Genomic DNA, 24,801 nt, shown 5'->3' with positions numbered 1-24,801 from the left:
AAACCCAAATGCAGCCATTGCAGGAACTGAGTATTGTTTTTTCCTTAACTTTCATCCATTTGTATCCCTTACTCCTTCCTATGACTCTGTTCAAATTCTCCATGTGAGAAAAATAGAACAGAAAGGGAGAATATTTACATGGCTACAAGACAGCTAACTGTAGTTCAGGTCCTTAGAGTGGTTTGCAGGGCCCTGGTTATAACGTTTTCAAGAGATTACAAGATGGCTTCTTGATCTGTGTCTGCCTCTCACTCCTCTTTTCCTCCTGATCCTTCCAGTTCTCTTTCCGTCTCCCTGTCTCCCTCCCTCCCACCTTCTTCCACCAAGGAACCCAAATAAATAAATACACAGCAGAGTCTTTAAGAAGGCGTGGTTTAGAAACTGCAGATAAACTCGTATTGCTAAGGAGAGAGAAGGGCAGAGGTATTCGTATCATGCCTATTTCGGAAAGATCATAACCCCACAAAGGACAGAGCAAGAGAAACGGAAGCTTGCAGGACAAGAGTCCCTCCCCATAGCCCCTGCCAGGCACACCTGTCTTGGGGCAGTGACACAGCCACCCTGTTCCCTAGTTTCCACACCAACTCCTCCCTCACCAGAACTCCTCCAGAGAGTCTTTCCTCACACCACATTAACTAATGGGACCAAGATGTTTTCCTTTCCAAATTCCTTCCCCTCTGGTTGCTAATACAAATACAACAACTTGAAGTTTGGTTAAAAAAACAAAAACAAACAAACAAACAAACAAAACAAGGAGAGGCCCTTGTTTCCAAGACAGCATGAGTCCTGTGAAGAAATGGAGGCTTGCCTCCCTTCACTTCATCCTCCTCTGCTGCTGAGGGCTGCACCAGAGTGACGTGTGGGAGCACTCAAAGCTCCAAAATAGCTCAGAAATCCCGGGAATGTTTACATGTGAGATGATTATTTTGTCTCCAAGAAACCAGGGAGACATTCATTAAATAATTATTCCAGTCTCCATTTTTTTAGATGTAGGTGACAAGCCTTGGTGGAAGGGCTTCATTTGCATTCATTCCTTCCCCAGCTCATCTCCATCAGCTCACACATGCAGTCACTCGAGTATACACACCTTTGAAAGAAAATAAGTTGCCTTTGACCTCTCATCTCCTTGTGCCTGCCATCATGTTTCTCTGCTTCTCTTTCACAGCAAAATTCCCATCATTTGCTCTTGTCAAGGATGTGGGTGACCAGGCTGGCAGATCTTTCTCTTGTCTGCCCTCATTTTCCTTGACTTCTCGGCAGCACTCAACACAACTGAACTAGCCTCTCCATTAGGAAGGATTTTCCTCCTCAGCTTCTGTGGTTCCAAACCTCTGAGGTTCCTTCTGCCTCTGAGTCACTCCTTGGGCACCATTTCTGGCTCCTCACTCTCCCTGTCCCCATAATGTTATATTGCCCTCTTCTCCAGTTCTCCCCAAGGGCGGCCATCTTTAAGTTGCTCAGCCATAGGCTGGTGATGTTCCCGGCCTGTCCTATTCAGCTGCCTACTCAGCTGCCTACTTGATATCTTCAAGGTCATTGTTAATTTGTGCCTCAAATTTAACATATCAAAAACAGAATTTTTTTTTTTTTTAAGAGAGAAAATATGAGGTGAGGGAAGAGCAGAGAGAGAAGGAGAGAGAAAATCTCAAACAGATTCCACATTCAGCACAGAGCCTGATGCAGGGCTGTGTCTTGCAACCTTAAGACCATGACTTGAGCTGAAGTCAAGAGTCAGTCATTTAACTGACTGAGCCAGCCACACGCGCCTCAAACACAGAATTCTTGGCTTCAGCCCCTACACACTCATAAACCCATTTTTCTCCAACTCAGGAATGACCACCGTGGAATAATGCTTATGCAAAAAACCTTAAAAACTTCCTTGATCTCTTCCTATTTTTCATAATCATGAGTTAAATGCTTTGGATTATTTTTCCAAAATATATCCCAGATCCATCTACTTTCTTCAATTTTCCCTGCTACCAGCTTGTCACACCACTGTCATCTCTGATTCCCACCATGGCAGGGGCCTCTGCAACTTACTTGCTTTGGTGAGTTCCTTCCTCAACCACATCATAGGGGCTAAGAAGGAGGCTTTGGAGTTGGGCTGTTCGGATTCTTACCATGGCTCTCCCACTTACTGACTGCAACCCTGGAAGGTGGTATAAATGCTAATACTAGTTTTAGATGCCCTCTGCAAAGCAGGATGATACTACTGCCTGTCTCGAAGGGGGATTACACTTCGTTAATTAAGACTTGTGTTAAGTGTTTAGAACATGCCTGGTACTTAGTAGGCACTCAGTTAGTATTAGCCAAACATACTATCACTACTATAGTCTGTTCTCCACAAACCAAACTGTTGTCATCTGCTTAATGCACATCATGGCTTCTAGCACACTTAACAAACTTAGGATTCCTGGTCTAAGATCCTGCATGTGCTCAGACGTCTACGTCCCTTCAGCCTCCTTGTTAGTCCTTGTTAGCCCTTGTTAGCCCTCTCAGCCTTCCTGGACTCCTTTCAGTTTCCCCAGTGCACCAAACTCTTTGTTGTTCCCTCTGCCTGAAATTCTTTTCCTTGCCTTTTCCACAATTAGTTCCTTCTCATTCTTTTGGTCTCAGCTCAGGTTACCTCCTCAGGGCCTTTCATAACAACCGGTCTAATGAAGTGCCTTTCCGCCCCCAGCCTAGCTAATCTATATGATATCAACCAGTTTTGTTTCATAAACAGTACGTCACCATCAAATATCTTCTCTACGTTATTTCTTGTTTTCCTTGTTTATTACTGTCTCTTTCCACCACCAGAATGTAAACTTCAGGACTAAGCTCTTAGAGAGTCTTGATCATCATAACATCCCTAGTGTCTAGAGAGCTACTGGAACATAATAGCAAATCAGTAACTATTTGTGGAAGGAATGATTGGTTGGATAGATGGATGGATGGATGGGCTTCTTGCACTTCATTGCTATTGGGTACTGTCACATTGCGTAATACTGAAGCAAAATTGGTGTAGAGCCTAATAGACTTGTGAATTCTCACTCCAGAAAGGATGCTAAAATTAGGTAAAGGAATAGAAGTTCAAGTTTTCCTGTTCAAAACCTAGAACGCAAAATTATCTAAATGACAAGCATTATATGGTTACTGTGTTGAAGCAAGAATATTGGAAAACTAGAACCAGAAGGAGTTTTCTTGCCTCAAATTTTTGTGGCCTGTTTATTATGGGATGGCTTCTCTCTAACAGCTTCCTTTGTCTGTTTTTAATTTGAGCCTTCCCAGAATTCCTGCTGTTTCCTCTGGAACAAACATAGGTAAAAAATTTTAGAAAGAAACTAGCTTGTAGTGGTGGGGAAAACAAGGACTTGAGAGTCAGAAAAACCTGAATTTGCATCTTGAGTCAGTAACTTAATAGCTGTGTGACTATGGAATCCTTAACCTCTATGAGCCTCAGTTGTCCCACCTATAAAATAAAATATTATTAAAAGTTAGTGTTGGGGCGCCTGGATGGCTCAGTGGGTTAAAGTCTCTGCCTTCAGCTCGGGTCATGATCCCAGGGTCCTGGGATTGAGCCCCGCATCAGGCTCTCTGCTCAGCGGGGAGCCTGCTTCCCCTTCTCTCTCTCTGTCTGTCTCTCTGCCTGCTTGTGATCTCTGTCTGTCGGGTAGATAAATGAAATCTTTAAAAAAAAAAAAAACTAGTGTTATGTGATAGCTACTTAATAAATATTACTTCTCTTATTTTACCTACATCTTTTCAGTGTATTTGAATGGTTTGTGGTAAGAATTTCACAGAGTTCAGATTAACAATGAGTTTAGGCTGTGACATTTTATGTCTTTTTCAGAAAGACATAGTGTCTTAAGAAATGTCAGTATCTGGAGCAGGAAGAATACAAACACCTAGACCAGTGTTTAGCACGTAGTAGATAATAAATATTTGTTGAATGGATGAGTAAGTGGTCTCTAAGTGCTTCGGTCATTCATGAGAATCAACTAGATTTCCCAATAGTTTAAAGTAATGTTTCCTTAAAATAGCAATGATTTTTCCCCCACAAAGTATGCAACGGAAGATTGAACAGCATCAAACCATAACTGAATGTTTCAAGACATTATGGCACAAAACCACGTTTTCTTCCGCCTGATGTTATTTTTAAGTACATCTTCTGGAATTGTTTAGTTCAGCATTTTGGAAAACAAATGAGCTCTGATATCTAAATTCAAAAGTGAACCAGAAGTTCTAGAACTGTTGCTTGGACTTTGAAGAAATATTTTATTTGTAAATTTCAGAACCTCGTGTTTTATTCTTTTATGTAATTGGTGCACAGTTACTCAAGTAGATACTTGGTCATCATAATTTCCACCAAAAGTTTGATGACACTGGCTGGTAGGCACTTCAGTTAAATATCAAGAAATTATGTAATACACACACACACGCACACTTCAGGCAATCTTAACATTTTAAAAATGTGGATTTTAAAAATATATATGCACAAAAGCATATATATATATATATATATATTCATTTTGCAAGAACTATTTATTGCTTTCAAAATTTTACCAAATAGCATTACAAAGTAATGGGGAAAGAATAAGTTTCCTAAATTTTTAAAAAATAATAATAAAGTTATATCTAACATCACACTGCATTTTAAAATGAATGCCAGATGGATTAAATTTATTTATTTGGGTTTTTTTTAAAGATTTTATTTATTTATTCATTTGAGAGAGAGAGAAAACATAAGCAGGGGGAGCAGCAGGCAGAAGGAGAGGGAGAAGCAGACTCCCTGCTGAGCTGAGAGCCTGATGTAGGGCTCCATCCCAGGACCTGGAGATCATGACCTGAGCCAAAGGCAGATGCTTGACCACTTGAGCCACCCAGGCACCTGAGATGGACTAAATTTATATGAAGAGTGAAACTATAAATATCTAGAAGAAAGTATTAGTAAATATTAATTTTTTGGAGTGAAGGATATTCTAAGTATTAAAACATTGGAAGAGGGACACCTGGGTGGCTCAGTAGGCTAAGAGTCTGGCTTCAGCTCATGTCATGATCCCAGGGTCCTGGGATTGAGTCCCGCATTGGGCTCCTTGCTCATTGGAGAGCCTGCTTCTCCCTTTGCTTGCCTCTCCCTCTGTCTGCTGCTCCCCCTGCTTGTGCTCTCTCTCTCTGACAAATAAATAAATAAAATCTTAAAAAAAAAAAACACTGGAAGAAATCACAAAGGAAAATATGGAGAAAATACAAAGGTTAAATGTCAAAACATTATAAATTAAAAACTATATAGGGATTTCTTACATATTGATAAGAAATTCTTAACATCTTAGTAGAAAATTGTCAAACTAACAATTCATAGAATAAGTTTAAAAGGCCAGAAAACATATGAAAGATATTAAGCCTCACTAATAATTATATATGTGCAAACTAAAACATCAAAAATACGTTTTTCATTATTAACTTGGCAAAAATGCAAATAAATAGTATTTAATATTGTCAGGACTTTTCTAAGTAGGGTATGCTCATTCAATAATAAGGAGAATTTAAGTTGTCTCAAACTTTTTTGAAAGCTTAGAAATTCCATTTTGGATATACATTCTATGAGATAATAAAATATTTGACCAAAGATGTATTTTTCATTTTTTTAAAAAGAGTATTTATTTATTTATTTGACAAACAGAGATCACAAGTAGGCAGAGAGGCAGCCAGAGAGAGAGGGGGGAAGCAGGCTGCTTGCCGAGCAGAGACCCTGACGCGGGGCTCAATCCCAGGACCCTGAGACCATGACCCAAGCTGAAGGCAGAGGCTTTAACCCTCTGAGCTACCCAGGCACCCTTATTCTTTACTTTTTATTTTTGTTTTTTGAGAGAGAGAAAGAGAGAGCTTGCATATATGTAAGTGGGGGTTGGGGCAGAGGGAGAGGGAGAGAGAGAATCCTAAGCAGGCTTCACACCCAGCCTATGAGCCCTACGTGGGGCTTGATCTCATGAGATCTCACTGAGATCATGACCTGAGCTGAAATCAAGAGTCGTACACTTAACTGACTAAGCCACCCAGGTGCCCCCAAAGATTTATTTTTAAAATGTGTTATTGAAACAATTTCAGTAATAGTGACAAAATTGGAAACACCCTAAAAAACAATACAAGATGGAATTGATTTTTAAATAATGCATTTACATCTTTTTAAAATAGATACTCGCTCTAAAATAATGTTTTTTTGAGAAATTTAATAAAACATTTTGAACCTGTTTGAAACATACTCAAAAACATAATATTACAATGCATCCCCATATACTGCTAATCTACTTTGTCCAGATTAGGTAATGACAAGATATCCTCATATTTGCTTTATCTATTCCTCTTTTCTTTTTTTTTACTTTGCTGAAGCATTTTAAAAAACAGATATCCAGACATCATGTCATTTCATGTCTACTTGCATACCTCAGCCCTGCATTTCTTTAAAAACTGGACATTTTCTCACATAATCACAGTGCCATTTTCATTACTACACAATTAACATAATTCCTTGGTATGACAAAGAACATCGAAATAGCCCCAGTCGTCTTGAAGGTGTCTGTTTGCTTCCTCATAGCATTTAACCCAGAGGCCAAGAAACTTTTTCTGTAGAGAACAAAACAGTAAATATTTACGACTTTGCTAGCCAGATGATCTGTGTCACAATTATTCAGCTCTGCCATTGTCGCTTGAAAGCCACAGTGAACAATATCTAAAGGATTCAGCATGGCTGTGTTCCAGTAACATTCTATTTACAAAAGCGGGTAGCAAGCAGAATTTGCCTGCAGGTTGCCGCTTGCCAGCCCATGATTTGACTCATTACTCTCTGTTCTCCATATATTTTAGAAGGTGGACACTAGGTTTAAAGCTTGGTTAGATGCAGGGACAATTTTTATAGCAAGACTACTTCATGGGGAATGCTGTGCGTTTCCTCTGGCATCCCGTCAGGAGGTCCATAATGTCTGTTCTCCGCCATTGGCGATGCTGAGAATGGGTGCAGTTGGGTAAGGCCTGATCCCTTCACTGTAAATTCGTTAACAGACTATTGTCTAATGGTTTCATCCATTATGTCTATTATCTAAATCAATTGTTTCATTAGAAATAATTACAAAATAGTGACTTTCTGTTTCTATTATTCCATCTATTTTCATTAACAGAAGCTTCTGTAAGGAAGAACTTTGCAACATCAGTGAGAGATTTCAGTTATACTGAAATATAATTTGTATAGGAATGGTTTTTCTTTCTTTTTTTTTTTTTTAGATTTTATTTATTTATTTGACAGAGAGAGAGAGAGATCACAAGTAAGCAGAGAGGCAGGGCAGGTGGGGAGCCGGGGAGGCAGGCTCCCCGCTGAGCAGAGAGCCCAATGCAAGGCCCGATCCCAGGACGCCGAGACCATGATCTGAGCCAAAGGCAGAGGCTCTAACCCACTGAACCACCCAGGCACCCCGAGGAATGGTTTTTCAATCAGGATTTATACTAGTTCTTTCTTTCCTTTTAATTGCTGAATTTCAACACAAAGAATGGGTCCCTGGGTCGCTGCCAATGATTGCCAGTGCATTGAGATTCTTTAAGGTGGAAAGGGTCTTTCTTTTCATCTTTAGTTGTTTTTTTTTTTTTTTAATAGCCATGAGCTCACAGATTTTTTTTTTTAAGATTTTATTTATTTATTTGACAGACAGAGATCACAAGTAGGCAGAGAGAGAGGAGGAAGCAGGCTCCCCCCTGAGCAGAGAGTCCGATGCGGGGTTTGATCCCAGGACCCTGGGATCATGACCTGAGCTGAAGGCAGAGGCTTTAACCCACTGAGTCACCAGGTGCCCCCAGATTTTTTTTTAAATATCCAGTTGTTATCAGTCAGTTGCATTAATTATTTGTTCTTTCCGATGCTCGAATTATTGTCTTTGGCCACTATGAGCCCTTTTGCATTGGCTCCTGTCAGTCTTCAATAGCTTCTTTCTTTATAGCTTAATAAATTCCAGGGGAACGTGCTCAGTAGCAGGATAATGAAACTGAATATACTACATGTGGAAACAACACAAAGCAAGTGAGCAAGTAAACTATACACATAATTAAAAGATCAATAATATTTTTTCTGGGTACTGCAGTTCCAGGAAACTGTTATCCATTTATGTTCTCTTTCCTTCTTTTTACTCTTCTGCACTCAAGCTAGACCCTTTGCGTTAATTATTACTTTGACAATATCAAAGATTAAATGAACATTTTAACAACCCCAACAGATTTCTTTTAATTGAGCAAGTTCCTTTAGTGCATTTAAAATAAGATACAAATTATTTTAAAAGATACTTAACATGTTTTTTCAGAATTGTCAGTAGAGTAATTGTACAGTTATTAGCTATATGGCATGTTCTCAAAGAGCTTGTCATATAAAGAGAGAGGAGAAATAGATTTAAAAACATTTTTTTAACAACCTGCAGGCTACAACAGATGCCTGTTTCTCTCATCTGTCCTTACAGATCTTAACTTTTTTTTCCCTTAACAACAATTTGGAAACTATTTAGTAGGTACATTTCTTATAGTGCTTGAGAAGGGCTGCAACTTCTGGGACTTCCTGGGTCTGTGAGTATTCTTTGTGTGTCCTTAACTTGTATGTTGACAGATTCAAAGCAAATGAACAACAAGAACAAAAATGGCCTATTCCTTAATATATATCAAGGACGAAATGTAACTTAGTCTCCTTCACGATAGATGATGATCAAAAGTAGACTTAGTATGGGCTAGTTTTACCCGTGTCGCACGAGGGACCGTCCTGGGCTCATTGAAGTGGGATTTAAAATTATTGACCCCAAAAGGAAGTTATCCTATATTTTCAGATGGATCACAGTGTGTAAAACATGAAACACGATTTTAGGGTTATTGGGTTTTTTTAAGATTTTATTTTATTTATTTATTTGAGAGAGAGAGAGAGAGAGAGCGCGCGAGCAGGATCGGGGGAGGGGCAGAGGGAGAAGGAGAAGCAGACTCCCCGCTGAGCAGGAGCCCAATGCAGACCTTTGTCCCAGGACCCTGAGATCCTGACCTGAGCTGAAGGCAGGCGCTCAGCCGGCTGACCCACACAGCCGTCCCTGTTTTATGTTTTCTTTTTTTTAATGAAGTTATACTTACCATGAACAATGAAGAAGTGTAAAAGCTCAATAATGTAAGCACCAAAGTAGTGTGTGTGTGTGTGTGTGTGTGTTTTAAAAGAAAAACTCCTCTCTCTCCAGAGACTGAAAGTCTTCCACATGCTCTACCTAAAGTCTTGCTGCAAAGCTTCCCTCTGCCAAAACCAGACCAAAATGTTCTTATTTTTCTCAGGCATTTTTCTGGAAATTTAAAACACTCTACACTGTTTTGGGTAGGTCAATCAGGATTTCTGTCATTTCCTCTCTGAAATAGTTTCCTCATGGTGTCCTATTAAAATTTTTTTGTCATTGATAATTTCTTTATACTAACATAATAAAAACCGTAATTATACATATTGTAATTATAAATCCATGGATTCCACGGGACAAATCGAGCTAGTAGCAGCAGGAAACAGGAGGCATACTCAAAGGGTTTAACCAAAGTGGGCTTTATAAATAAATCTGTTTAACATGTGCTTGGTCCACATGTAGTTTGGCACATGGTAACATTAGACATGAATAACCAAGGGGCATCTACTTGGCTTCCGTCTTCTTAGAGTCTTGGAGTAAATGTGAAGGAAACGTATTTTACATAGAATTTCGGGAAGGAGTATTACTTTCATCTGGACTAGGAGTCTGCTTCCAGCTGTGACCATGGAGTTAAAAGGGAGGAAGAGAAGAGAAGGGAAGGGGAGGGAAAGGGAAAAGGAGCCTTAAGCAAGACTTGTTGAAAAAATGACCGTTTTTTCAGTGCCACACAGAGGAAAACACTGCAGGTGTCCCAGGTTACCAGATGACTCCCTGGTCCATGAACCTTTGTTGCCTTTGCTCTGAGGCTTACTTTGCATAACTTAAAGTTTGTTCTCTCTAGTAGGAAAATCAATGGCCCTGCACTTTCCAAACTAGGTATCTGGTTAGTGTTGATCTCATAGGATGAAACTGGCGAATACCCTGAATTTCTCTGATAACACACTGATTTTCTGGAGTATGGATTTGCTTTGACGGGCTTGCCAGCCTATAGGAGTTGTGTGTTGTACGTGATATTTATCCAGCTCCGTTTGCTTATTTATAAGCTCCATTGGTATGGGCGCTGGGCATAATGTCTGTGGGCTGGTTCAGGGCCAAGATGCAGTTTAACCAATGAAAGATCATGTCTTATGCCCATTGTTTCTCTCTCAATATAAAGCACAATACTAGACAGTTAAGAGATGTTGGGGGAACACCAGTTTATATCATGATTCAGATGCTGTACAAGGTGCCACAAGTTAAAGGTTTATTTAGGTCTTCACCTTCTCAAACCCTTCCCCTGGAGATACTAGCTGTAAATATTGATGATTTGTAAAGCACACATTCCAGGTTAAAAAAAAAAAAAAAAAAAAAAGTTGCTGCTGCCTTCCCTAAAGTGCCACTATTCTAAATAATTGCAGGTCCCAATTTTTAACCAGACCCTAGCACTTAATTCTTGACATTATTAAAAGCATGGCTTATACATATTCTTTCTCATTTAACTCTGGCTAAATGATAATAGAACCAACAAAACACATTTGCTTTCTATTTACTTAAATTATAATTTTGACAGTGTTTCTCAATACTGGAAATCATTTGATTTTGTCCTGTTGAGTCTGAGTGTTTTCAAGAAAAATGGCTTTTCAGGTTAGAGACTCCGAAGCATGGACTTTTTATTTATTTGGGCCATCTCTCTTTCAAAAGAATTAATTTATGGAAGTGACTCATAAGGAAATAATTTTGAAGGCAATGGGTAATTTCGAATGATTAGACCTCGTTTGCTTGGGATTATCTGCTTTGGGATCAGAATCAAGAAGGAGGACCTCCTGAGGCGATGTGCAGGCCTGTTGAGCCTTGTAAGACCTTGTAAGAGTGCTGGAATCTGAGTAATTAGCAGCTTTGCACCTTTTGAGGGGAGCTAGGCTTTTTATTGGGTTGCAGCATGGGACATGCAAATGTCACAGAAAGGCAGGGACAATAAGTGATGAAAGAGCTGACCCATAGCAGCCAGGAGGGGCTCTCAGCACTCTCCTTCATGGCCAAAGTTTCTTCCGGAGTTTGGTAATAACAGGGAACTTGAAAGAGAACAGCAAAGGCAGAAGGCATGAGCAGTACACTAAAAACTACTCCCTTCCAGAAATGCACCATTAAGGTCCTGTGTATACTAATAAGTCCAATAGTACAAAAAAAAAAAAAAAAGAATATTCAGAGAAATGAATCATCTTACCAGTGCCAAGTTCACTTTGTTCCAGAAACTGGGGCTATTTCATAATAAAATCTGAAATGGAAGCCAAAAATGAAGCAAAGGCCATGTTTTTTTTTTTTTTTTAGATGGATTCTAGTCATCTTTATTCAGGCAACCAGTATATTTTATTCATGTTTCGTTCTGTTTCTGTCTTTATTAAAGCTGTGGAGTTTGAGAGAGCCTTTCACAGATGGCAAATTATTTTTGTTCCTTTAATACTCATTAAAGTGTGATAGTCTTAAAAATTATTAGTACTAATAGTTTCTATTCTTTTTTTTTTTTTTTTGTCTAATGAGTTACTAAAGTAGCTCCGCCATCAAAATATTTCTGTATAAAAAAGAATTATTTAGTAATGAGTATTTGCCACTAATTGACTCTTTGGAAGAGACATACTTTTAGGTAATATTGATTTACCTTAAATTCCCATACAATTCTCTTCCTCAAAGTATACATGAATTAACCAAGCATCATGAATATTTAATAAATATGAAAGCATTTATAGGAGTCAGCAGTATGACTTTCCTGTTTGCCTCATAAGCACCTACTCAGATCACTTCGTATCATGCATATTAGCTTATAATAATGATCATAGTAATAATCTGAAACTTGAAAGTTAAGGGGATATTTGTAATTTGACTATCATTTTTATTTTACCATTTATCCCACCCAGCAAGATACTGGATTGATATATTTTGGAGAGGGTGTGTATGCTAATGAAACAGGATACATAATAAAAAAAAAAAAAAAAAGAAAACCTTTTTGTCTGCTCCTTTGAACTCCAAAAGCCAGATTTCTTACCTATTAAACTCTCTTAACCAGTTGATAGGGCAACTGTCGAAAACTGGGTGTGGTCAATAATAGTCAAGTAATTTTTTTTTTTCTAACACAAACAACTCTGAAGTGTTCCCAGTGATGCCCCCGAATTGTCTGGTGAACTTTTTGTTACTTAACTGCATCAAAAAATATATGGACAGTTTTGACCCAAAAGTATACTGCCTAAAATGTTGAAATGGACAAACCTTTAAGTGTTGACAACATGAAAGTTACAGAAGTATTTGTGGTCCAAAAACTTCAGAAGGTTTTGCCTTAAGATAGGTTTCATGATAGCTGCTATTTTCTTTGTAAACAAAATTGACCAACATATGGAAAATAAAAGGAGGGGCATCTGCAGGCGTCAGTCCAGGTCCTCATAAGCAGAGTACATGTGGGTGAGTGCGCGTGTGCATGGCTTCTCTCTGTCCTTGTTGATTTCCTCCTCCTCATTAATCACTTACTGATTCCTGTCTTCCAGATGACACGGGCTGTCCTAGCAGCCAGTCCGTGTCTCCCGTGAAGACGCCTTCAGATACTGGAAATAGCCCTATTGGTTTTTGCCCTGGAAGTGATGAAGACTTTTCCAGAAAGAAATGCACAGTTGGAATGGTTGGTGAAGGAAGCATCCAGTCATCTCGATATAAGAAGGAACCAAAGTCAGGTCTTGTAAAGCCAGGTAAATGCACTTACTTTTCATGTTTTTCTCAGAACAGTATGACTGGAGTGATTTCACGTTTGAAATGAAACACCTGTACACCAGGACAGGGAATATCGTATTGTTTGTTGCTGTACCAGTACCCCAAAACATCTCCCTTTTTTTAGGGAGGTAGGGCAAAAAGTGGAATATTTTCTGTATTGATTGTTGATAATTGAGTAAGTATAGGGGCATACGTGCATTACAGAGGCATGGGAAGAAGGAGCAAAGTTGGAGACATGTAAACTGAATGGTCTAACAGACATTTAAACTATCAAATTCTAACATAAATTTTACTAAGAAATTACTTGATACTGTCTAAAGTGCCCACAGATTATGAGAAGAACAGGTTATCTTGATGGAAAGCTATAGGGCTGGGCAGACTGACTAACCTAGTTATTTTATTTGCTTTTAAAGAATTTAATATGAGTCCGATGTTATATATATAATATAGATGTTCCACAGTTACAAAACATGAGGTGAAATGGAGATTTTTATTGCAATGAATAAGGGAAATGGAGATTTTTATTGCAATGGATAAGATACCATAAATGCCAGAAAAGGTCGATTCTCAGAATTTGCAATATGTAAATAAATAATTTTTTTTATATCGCAGAAATATGTGCAATATATGAATAAGTGTAGTTTTAATAAAACTAAAGTTATAACTTTAAAAGCCCTGGGCGTTGGCATTGAAAGACAGCTTATATATTGCATTATTTTCTTCAAAATCCAAGTTAATGCTGTGCATATTTATGAGCCTGTAAAGACAGATCAGTGACTTGCATGAGTTCTCATTCGTTATGTTTGTCTTCTCATTTTTTTTTCTTTTTTTTTGGTGATGACATTATTGTGCCAGGAGAAATAAACAGCTTTTTTCAGTGGAGCCAAGGCTTGGTCCTATGTCCTCTTCCATCTCTGTCTGCTTTTCTTCTCCTGAATAATTGATTTGCACAGCATATCTTAATGAATTATTCTTCATCTTGCTTTTGGTCAACCAAAGACCATGTTGTCTTGTTTCAGGGAAAAATTTTAAACTTTGTGAAAAGGAAATCCCCTCTTTCCTAGGCAACTGATAAATGGTAGTCATGATGAGTTTGTTAACAGTCCTTTGCTTTGAGATAATATGGAAAAGAAAGGGAGTGATACACAGTGGGGAAGACAGCATATAAAAGAGAAAGATGGTTATTGTAAAGAGGATGTTGGCTACCTTCAATACTTAAGACAGAGACAATGAGTTAAAGAATGTCATGAGATTAGAGCCAACAAATAAACTATTACCTTGTGTACCCAGAAGGAGAATCTCCCTCTCCCCTCCAGACCAGTGGTTCTTTTTTATTTTATTTTATTTTATTTTATTTTATTTTATTTTATTTTATTTTATTTTTTAAAGATTTTATTTATTTACTTGACAGACAGAGATCACAAGTAGGCAGAGAGGCAGGCAGAGAGAGAGGAAGGGAAGCAGGCTCCCCGTTGAGCAGAGAGCCCGATGCGGGGCTCGATCCCAGGACTCTGGGATCATGACCTGAGCCTAAGGCAGAGGCTTTAACCCACTGAGCCACCCAGACACCCCGAGTGGTTCTTTTTAAAGTTGAGATACAATTCATATACCATAAAATTCACCCTTTTAAAGTATACAATTTGCTGGTTTGTAGAATATTCAAAAGGTGATGCAAACATCAGCACTATCGAATTTCAGAACACTTTTATCATCCGCCAAAAGAAGCCCCTGCCCATTGCGCCTCTCCACTCTCCCTTCCTCCCCGGCCCATGGCAACCACTAACCTACTCTGTCTCTGTGGACCTGCCCATTCTGGACATCCTGTAAACGTGGAATCATACAGTGTGTGGCCTTCCGTGTTTGGCTTCTCCCAGCTAACATGTTTTCAGAGTTTATCCACATAGCATGCATTTGAATTTCATTCATTTTTATGGCTCAATGATATTCCATTGCATGGCTATACCACACATTAAAGTGGATTCTTTTTTGAACAATTTTAGGTTTACAGGAAAACTGAATGGAGAGTACAGAGAGTTCTCACATACCTCTCCACCCCTGCCACCTCCAGCTTTTTCTTCATTAACATCTTGTTTTGGTGTGGTTATACCCCCATTTTGTTTATCCATTCACAGATGAGGAACATTTGTGTTGTTTCTGCTTCTTGGCTCTTCTGAGTAATGACGCTATGAGCGTTCATGGCAAAGTCTTTCGTGAATCTGCTTTCGGTTCACTTGGGTATATATCTAGGAAAGAGATTGCTGAGTCATACGGTGACCATGTTGAACTCTTTAAGGAACTGCCAGACATTTCCAACACGACTGTACCATTTTACATTCCCACCAGCAATGTATGAGGGTTCCACTTCCTTCACATCTTTGTTGATGGCTGTTCCTGGCTTTTTTATTATACTTATTCTCATGAGTGTGAAGTGTATTTCATCGTGCTTTTGATTTACATTTCCTTGATGGCTGAGGACAATGAGCATCTTTTCCTGTGCTTATGGGCCATTTGTACAATGTTCTTTGGAAAAATCTTCTCACTTTTCTTTTAACCTGAGAGTACTCAACCGCAGAATCTGTTTCTCTAACATATGGGATGTATTTAAGAGCAGGAGCCTTGTCATCCTCTTTTTCTATTCCTAACACAGAGTCCAGTGCATTGTGGGGGCTCGACGGCAAAGATAGGCTATGAGATTGAAAAAATAAAATGGTGCAGGAAAGAATGCCAGCTTCATGAGTTGCAAAGAAAAAGGGATTTCACTGTGCAGGTGTAGTAGGGTTTGAATGCAACTTAAAATTATTTCATTTTGGTTTCCTACCCACCACCTTATTCTGAAAACTTTTTACAGTGGTGACAATACAAGGAAACAGGGACATAGGAGACAGGTATAGTGCAGCAAGAACAAACCAAGATTAAATGGGAGTTACGATTATTATTGCCCATCCTTTTTTCAATAATCATAAGAGGAATAATCATATGTTAACATAAGACTTAAAACCCTATGTGTTGTATGCAGAAATCACACTGAGCAAGTCCTTAATCCTATAGTAGGTACTCAACTAGCTAAGGATCAACCACTTGACTTCCTGAGAATGTTTAAGGCCCTCAGTCCTCCTGAAGAAAATGTAGACAAAAAAGAAAAAAAAATGGAGGGAGGGGAGAAAGAAAGAAGAAAGAAGGAAGGAAGAATGGAAAAATGGATGAAAGCTAGAACAGTTCTTCATGTTGTTGGGTTTTTTTATTTTTTTAAAAGATTTTATTTATTTATTTGAAAGAGAGAGAGCACAAGTAGGCAGAGAGGCAGAGGAAGGGAAGCAGGCTCCCTGCTGAGCAGAGAGCCCAATGCAGGACTCGATCCCAGGACCCTGAGATCATGACCTGAGCCAAAGGCAGAGGCTTAACCCACTGAGCCACCCAGGCGCCCCTTCATGTTGTTTAATTTCATGGATCCTTTGAGAATCATGAAGGCCATGAACCCATACCCTGAAAAAATACCTATGTGCACAAAATACCACTTACTATTTCTGAGGTTCCTTGGACCTCCTTTATTAGCAATTATGGATCCTAACATAGTGACCCTTGCCCAGAGGCAGAGCCTGAAACACTACTTTGGTCAAACACCAGCTTTTGTCACCAGAATTCTGATTTCCTTGCTCATGAGCAGACATTATCACCTAAGCTGTCTTTACCTCGTGGTGTTTTTATTTATTTGCATTTAACCAAGGTCGAAGGGATCCCTAAAGCTTCTTTCTTAGTTGCCTAAAATTCCCAACGTCATCAATGAAAAAGTTGGTTGCGCTTTTGAGGGGACTCAATTCTGTACAGCAAGCTCTTTGTAGAAAAATCTGCACCGTGACCTATAGTTCTCTGAACTTGCGGCAGAATAAACCTGTCAGTCTCATAACTATGAGGAGAGGAAATGCTGGAAACGAGGCCCCTGGATGACTCCACAATTTGTAAAATGCCGAGACATCATCTGCTAAACCACAAGGCAATGCTGCTGTCAGGTTAAAATGTTCTCCGTCCTCCCCAACCCCAAGTGACCATCTCCACTCAGCCCAAACCGATCCTGCGCTCTCCGTGTGCGCTCTACTTTTTTAAAATAAATCAACTCATTAGAACCAATACCAATTTATTAAAATAGCAAGCAATTAGTGTCGCTCCTATGGACGTTCTGGGCCTCTTTAACGTTAAATCACCCAGGCCCATTTAATTTTAGGTCCGTTGTTCTAGATTCTGGAAAACTGCTCTTCACCTCAAAAAGGAGTTCCTGACATGCCCGTTCAGTCATTCAGATAGAGCGAAGAATGCTCACTGAGATCTGGTGCAGGAGAAGGGAGATCTGTCACAGGATGCTGGGGAAGCTTAGAGAGGTGGACCGAACGAGCCTGCACCTTGCTAGCTGGGCACCGTGCACACACAGCAGGCCCCCTTCCTTCCTCAGGCCGGGCTTGCTCAGGAACTTCTTGGAGGCAGTGAGCCTTCTGTCACTTTGGCTTCCATCACTTAGTGCTTAGGCAGGCTTAATTAAAAATTGCCACCAAAGCACAAAAGAAAACATCCCCACGGTCCAGCTGGATAATGGCTTTGCAAGTCCATGGTTTCCTTTTATCTGCAAGTCAATTCAGCAAACACTCAAGACCGAATCTTCAGAGCCTGATACAGTGCCTGTCATTAAGTCGGTGTCCAATAAATACTTAAATGAAAAATACAGTGTACACCCTATGCAAGGAATTGTGTTTGGCGTGGGAAGAGCGTCAGAGGGACAGGGCAAAGAAGACCTCAGGGTCATCCCTGCATCTAGGGAGCTTGTAGCTGAAGGCAGAGTACCATGCGATAAACCTGGCCTATAGCGCCCATGGGAAAGAAAGGAACGAAAGCATTCTGTCTGTGAGCTCTGAGGCGCCCCCAGGGGCTCCTCTCAAGTTTGGTCTGCAGCCTTCCTGACCTTTCCACCCAAAACCGCAAGGCCTGATTGCATTTCTGCTCCGGTACATTAAATGACATTCCGGGGGCTCCTATAATGCCGATCTACTACTTGTCTTAGTCCAAGGAAGAAAGAGACCTGCTGTCATTATTTTACGAAAAGAAATAATAAATCCTTTCTCCACCAGGCTTGGTGGAGAGCTGGGGAAACAGTTACAAGATTTAAACAAATAATCAGAAGACAAGAAAGGGAGAAAAAAAAAAACAACACCAGCTGATCGAGGAGATAGATAAAGAGCAAATGGTTAGGGTCACTATAATTTAAAAGAAATACACTTTTAGAAACTGAAATGTTAAAATCTGCATTTGAAACATGTCACTGGGTGCCATCAGCGTTCCAACTAAGGTAGTATTCCCTTGTCATCTGACACCCCCAGGGCTATGGAAATTGGAGACCTGACCAGATGAACTATAATAACCTCACAACAATAACAGAGGCCTGGTTGCTTTAAAAAGACTATTTCCCACATTCAGAAGCATCTGCTGGAAAGCTCAAAAGGCACCAACCAGGTTCCCTAAGCAGATAGAAGCTCTTTCTCCCACGGCGGATAGCTACAGATGTTCCTGGGCTTATCACAAGCCTTTCATTTCAAAGTTAGTCCTGGGAGATAAAAGAGAGCTAGACAACTTACCTGAGAGAAGCCATTCTTAAAATAACGTGAGCTACCTGGAGGGGAGTTGAGAGCCGAGACACGCACAGCTTCCCCGCCAGGTTACCCGGCTCGGCTTGTCCTTGGGGGAAGAAAGTGTGTGTCAGGGTTGGGAGCCCGGTGTCCAACCTACTGGATTCAAGTCTTCAAGCCACCACTTCACAACCAGGCGTTCTTCAGCTGCTTATTATCTTCCCGAATCCTCTTGTTCAGCATCTGTAAAATGGGTTGTTTTGAAGATTAAATAGACTAACGAATGGGAAGTGCCCATCGTTAGACCCACCACAAAATAATTCCTCAGTAAATGTTCATAGTGGTCCTTTGTAGCTTCTAAAATGCATGTCACAAATTCCATGCACTTTCTTTAGAAGAAAACCCTTTAAAAGTCTCCTATAGAGTCTGTGTTTATTTAAAACAGTATTCTAGCTTGTCCTGGGCTCCTAGTTCAAATAAAATGGGAGCAGTGTTTCCTCTAGGAGGACACTGACCACAGTATGAAATGACAGCTGATGCCTTGACAACAAGGAGATGGGAAAATATGAAAGAGCAGACAAAAGACCGGTTAAAAAGCTCGGTGGCCTCTTAAGGGTTTAAGTGCTTTGTAGCACTATGCGAAGTAGTTAATGTTCTAGAAACACAGTGAGTCATTGTGATGGTGGAGTCAGCAGAAAATGATGTGTCTGAGGGCAGAAAAATGTCTAAAGCATTTTAGAAATATTTTCATAGAGTGGAAAAAATTAAAATTTTAGTGCTAGAAGATTTCGGTTGTAAGGAAACTTCCAGCCTTCTTAGCAAAGCGTTGTTTTTCTAATAGCTTATAGTTCCAATCAAAGGTCTTGCAGCAGCAAAGCCCAGCCTCATATAAAGACTACGATCTATTTTAGATACTGAAAACATTATGAAAGTATCTGGAAGGATATATTAGATGTAATTGTAGGGCTTGAATAACTGTCTGAAATTGGATTTAAAAATTATTGTCTGGAGGCGGCTCTCTGGCTCACGCAGTAGAGCATGAGACTCTTGATCTCAGGGTTGTGAGTTTGAGCCCCATGCTGGGCATAGAGATTACTTACAAAAATAAAATCTTTTAAAAATGTATTTTTTAGCTAACATTTATGGAGCAATGACAGTCCCGGGCAAAAGTCTAAGCATATTACTCTTTAATCCTAACATCCATAGGAGAAAAAGATACTATTGTCCCCTGTGTTGCAGATGGAGAAACTGAAGCCCAGAGAAGTTAAGTAACTTATCCAAGGTGGCACAGATTGTAGGTAGGTTTTAAACAGGGCAGTCTTGCTACTAACTCTTAACCACTGCACTGGTTGTAAGGCCTGCCTTCAAAGGAATCATTTTAATTATAATAAGGGAGCTTGACTATTGAGAAAGATTATGTTCAATAAGATAGAAATTATTTTTCTTTAATGTCTGTAAAGCCCTAAAAATTCTTATTAATTTTCATAAATTAGCTGATACAGCCCGTATGTAGATTATGCTGGCTGTTGCTGATAACAGATTCAATGAACCTCAGTGTAACTTCAATAAAGTCCACAGAACTGAACACATAAGACCGGGTGCAGATCAGTAAACTCTGAGGATATGAACATCAGAGGAATGTTCAGGTCTCCAGTGTTCTCCACTTCATCATCCTCTCGTCCTATCCTGCATGTCAAGATGTTTATTGTGCTGCCCTGCATATCATGAATACTTTCCTAAGCACAGATCATTACACTTTGCCAACGTAGCAAGAGCTTTAGTGTTTATACTGAAATGGGTCTCTGAACCTTTCTTCCACCCTGAGAGAAAGAATGCTCACCCAGGCTACTGCAGAGAATGTTTCGCGGTGGACTCTTGTACGATCTATCACTTCTCCCCAGCAGAGACCAGACCAGTAAAATAAAGCTTAAATGGGATGAGTGTTTATCTTTACGGCAGGGCTACGTATCTACTCTGAGCATTTCTCCCATCTGTGCTTTTGACGGTGCACCCGATCAGTGTAATGGTGCCAAATGGCCCGTTAATGGTTCCCCCTAAGAATTAGTGAATTATAATCCTCTTCTTCCCAAAGGTGACTGCCATACAAATCGTGGGCCTGTAGGATTTATTTCATGTACAGTTCTAGCCACTGGTTTGGGGGCCTGCCAAATGCTTACTAAGTGCTCTAACGTGTTGAGAACGAAGCATTACTGGTCTCCCATACATGGTAGACGTTCCAGCAGACCACACACCCACCGCGGAACATAGTTACCCACTGCCAGCATAAGAGAAATAAACCTAGAAACTTATTCTGTACATAAACTTGGAAACTGAGTTATAAATCATGCAGATATATGCTTTAGATGGGACCTTTTTTTGTGCTAATTGGGGTGAGTTTATTGAAGAGACTGTCTGCATGCAAAGGGCATAATTAAGGGGATCCAACAAGGCATGGTCAAATGCTTGGCACTGGCAGGAGCTTGGAGACATTCCCACATCCTGAAGGGCTGAGGACAGGGTAGAGTTAGCCAGAAGCCAGAGGGAGAGAACTCTGAGGCCACATGTGGAGCAGCTGTGCACTTTGGTAGAGGAATGAAGCCAAAGGATAGGAAAAGAGCCAGAGGGGTAAATACCCCGCTCTCTCTCTGTCTTCTCTGCTGGTATGATTTGTTGTGTGATGTTTTGGTGTACGGCACGGTTACTGATAAAAAGTTATGTGCTGAACTACATAGTATGCTCGTGTGGGTAACATACTTTTATCCCCTAAGCTTGTAGCTTCTCTGAGAGCCAAGGCTGCAAGTCATGCTTAACCGAGGTAACCCTTCAGGAACCTGGCTGCAGTGAGCTTATACTTGGAGATGCAGGGACTAGAATGTGTATGGCATTGCAGAAAGTGATGTCTATGTCAGTCTAAGTAAAGGAAAGGAAGGATTTCCTCACTTTATTACACATAAGGGGTTTCTGTTAAACCGAGGCTTGAATCCTGACTGTACATTGACCAGCATTCATTCATTCAGTCAGTCATTCAGTCATTCAATTAACAGTTATTAAGCATTTACTCTGTGCTGATGCTGTTGCTGTGGACATGAAGGATACACAGAAGAAACAGACAACATGCCTGTTCTCATGGACTCTGCCTTTAACATGGGGAGGTGGCTGATACACAGGCAGACAAACAAGAGGAGTTCAGATGCTAACAAGCAAAGCCAGGAAATGCTATATAGACAGTGACTGAGTGGGGATGAGACAAGGGTGTGTCTGGGGTGATGACTTTTGAGCTGAGAACGTAGCCATATTCCTTTATGTTTAGGGGAGGGTTAAAGGGCGGGGTAGGGCGGTGAGTTAGGAAGGTAAAGAGCAGTAGCAGGTGTCTGTATTGTTAGAGTACTGGAAAGCCATTGGAGAGTTTTTAAGAAGAGAGACATAATTTAAGGTAAATAGTCCAGATCCTTCTGGCTACTCTGTAGAGCTTGGATTATCAAGTGGTGCAACAGGAGGTCTACATTTAGATAGCTTAGCCTAGGAAGGAGTTAGCGGATACAGAGAAAAGTATAGGGATACAGTGTATATGACTGAATATAATGTCTCCCAACTTCCCTAATGAGAACAAAAAAGTTTTAGTTCATTTGTTAGCTCAAGTAAATCTTTGGAGATATGGATGAAATTGTATCTGATTTTTTTTTTTAATTTGTTGTCTTAGTTAAATGTTCTTACTTATACTATATTATTAATTTAGAAACATTGATTTTTTTTAAGACATTTATTTGAGAGAAAGAGAGAGAGGAAGAGTGGTGGGATGAGGGGCAGAGGGAGAGGAGAGAATCCCAAGCAGACTCCCTCTGAGCACAGAGCCCGATGTGGGACTCCATTCCAAGACCCCAAGATCGTGACCTGAGCCGAAATCAAGAGTCAGATGCTTAACCTACTGAGACACCCAGGCGCCCCTAGAAACATTGATTTTTTTTTATTCATGTCTAATATAAAATCTTTTATTCAGTTGTTCTCCTCCCTAGAGCTACTCTGCAACTCCTCTGACTTTTCTAGAGCACATCATTTTCACCTTCACCCAATTCATTTGATATGAAACAATTTTGAATCGGTGTCTGGTGCTCTCGTTGGACATTTAAAAAAAAAAGATTTTTATTTATTTATTTGACAGAGATCACAAGTAGACAGAGAGGCAGGCAGAGAGAGAGAGAGGGAAGCAGGCTCCCTGCTGAACAGAAAGCCCGATGCGGGACTTGATCCCAGGACCCTGAGATCATGATCTGAGCCGAAGACAGTGGCTTAACCCACTGAGCCACCCAGGCACCCCTCATTGGACATTTTTTAAGCCTACAAGTATTGTGAGGGTATCTGTTAAGTTACTATTTTAAAAAAAAAGGAGAGACTCTAATATACAGAGGTTAAGACCAGACAGAGGTTTATTTGTCTCTTACTAAACAAAACCTAGGGATTTGGGTGACCCAGGCTGGGAGGCAGCTACGTCAGGTCGGCTGTCATCCACCAGGCAGCAGGGAGGGGGAGAGGGACCAAGGGGCACTCAGTCATGTTAAGGTCAGGACACGGAAGTCATTTGCAATTATATCCCAGGACGTTTAGTCAAGTAGGCACCTGTGACAGCAGAAGAAGGAAGAATGAAGGATAACCTACAGGTTGTCATAGCACCTGAGGTACAGCATGGAGAGAGCGGATTTTTCTGTTTTCCTGTAGTTCTATGTGAGTATCCTTCACTATCCGAAGCTGCTTGGTTCTTGAGTTCAGTTAGCAAAGGGGATGAGGTTTTTCTGACCTGTACAATTTAACCACTGACTATGTTGCTATTTGAAGTGTTCTTTAAAGGCTGGAAGAGTCTGAGGAATTACAAAATCTTTTTTTTTTTTTTTTAATTTCTTGGTCTCCCTCCTTTTAAACAATCCCATCAGTTGACCTCCAAAGGCACCCCAAACTAGCACAGACTGAGGTCAATTCAGACTGATGTGTCTATTTCAAATGGCCCTTTTTTTCAAAGAAGGTAATTATGAGCAAAAGCTCTGTAATCAGAGGCTTTGGAAAGACTTTAATATATGGGGTTTCTTCTTTTCTGAGAGGTAAATTGTGGGAGGTAAATTACATCACCTTATATTTAGACACTGAATAGGGTGGACCAGGCCACTTGCAGAGCTGTGGGGGAGGGGAAGTTCGAGGGCAGAAGGGTTTCTCTTATAACATAAAAAAAAATCTTTTCTTTTTCTTTGTAATGTGGAAGAATAACTAATAATTAGCTTTTGCAGGTTACTGTGAGAATCACAAAGTGTGTTGGTTATATAGCAGAGCAAATGCATACTGTACACATATATCGTCATATATCTTTGCAAAAATCGTTGTTAGGACGATGTTTGCAGTGATGGTATTTGCCTGGCATACACCATATGGTCCATAAATGATCACTGGTGCCATTGCTATTAAACAAGAAGTGGGGCAAGTTAACAGATAGCACAGTATTAAGGCATTTGAGTGTCCACTCACCATCTCCTCTGCATTGGTCTGATTTTATCAAAGATACCTCCTTCGTAAGAATTGTTCTGATATAATGGAGGGCTTTGGCGGAAGCTTAATAAATGTGTTTACTTTAAGCAAACCCATTTGGAAGGACTATGCTGAGGGTTGTCCCAGAGAGCCCTGGATTCCCTTTTCTCCCTTCAGAACAACAGATCTCTCCCGTTCCTCCCTCTTGGTCCGCTCTGTGAGTTGCCTTGCATTTTGAAATAGCTGGAATTCATGGAGTACACCATGCATTTTTTTTTTTCAAAGCTTCACATGCTTGCCATTAAACTTCAGAATATGTGGGGTTTTGAGGTCATTTCTTCCTTGCCCATTGGGAGATAGTCATTATAGAAAGACTAAGTGTTTCACTCCAGTGTTGTTAGCAGATTAGCCCTGACTGTTGTGTAGGCATTTCCTTCTATTTGACAATTTGGTATTTCTTTAAATGCTTTGTGTCCATTCATGAGGGCGATGGTTTCATTTGGAATGCTGCAGTCACCAGGGAGAAGCTCCTCTGCTCTTCCCTGATAGGCCAGCCATCCCTCTGCCTCCTGTTGCTATGGTGCCCAGCAGAGTAACTTCCTTGCCCTGCTCTGTCTCCATGGATACCCCACTCTGAGACTGTACTCCACGGAGAGATGAGCTGCTCACACTGTATTTCTGCACAAGACATACCCCAGCCTGTGGCGGGAGGCTGTTTGCAGAGGCAGTGTTTGCCATGAAAGTCTACGGAGCTTACCCTCTAAGTAAGTAGTATTAGTCACAGTAAGTAAGTAATTATA

At 40.3% G+C, this 24,801-nt stretch overlaps 1 protein-coding gene across 1 annotated transcript in view; it reads left to right on the top strand.

Annotated features, from left to right (window-relative positions):
- SYBU (syntabulin) overlaps positions 1–24,801 on the top strand; it is a 112,772-nt gene that overhangs the window by 51,222 nt on the left and 36,749 nt on the right. Inside the window, 1 exon segment of the mRNA XM_032315824.1 lies at positions 12,665–12,862. Coding sequence (XP_032171715.1) covers positions 12,665–12,862 — 198 coding nt within the window.

The sequence above is a fragment of the Mustela erminea genome, chromosome 16 (genome assembly GCF_009829155.1).
Source record: "Mustela erminea isolate mMusErm1 chromosome 16, mMusErm1.Pri, whole genome shotgun sequence".
Taxonomy (NCBI): Eukaryota; Metazoa; Chordata; class Mammalia; order Carnivora; family Mustelidae; genus Mustela; species Mustela erminea.
Note: the sequence above shows the minus strand (reverse complement) of the source record. Positions and strands in the feature narration are given on the sequence as shown.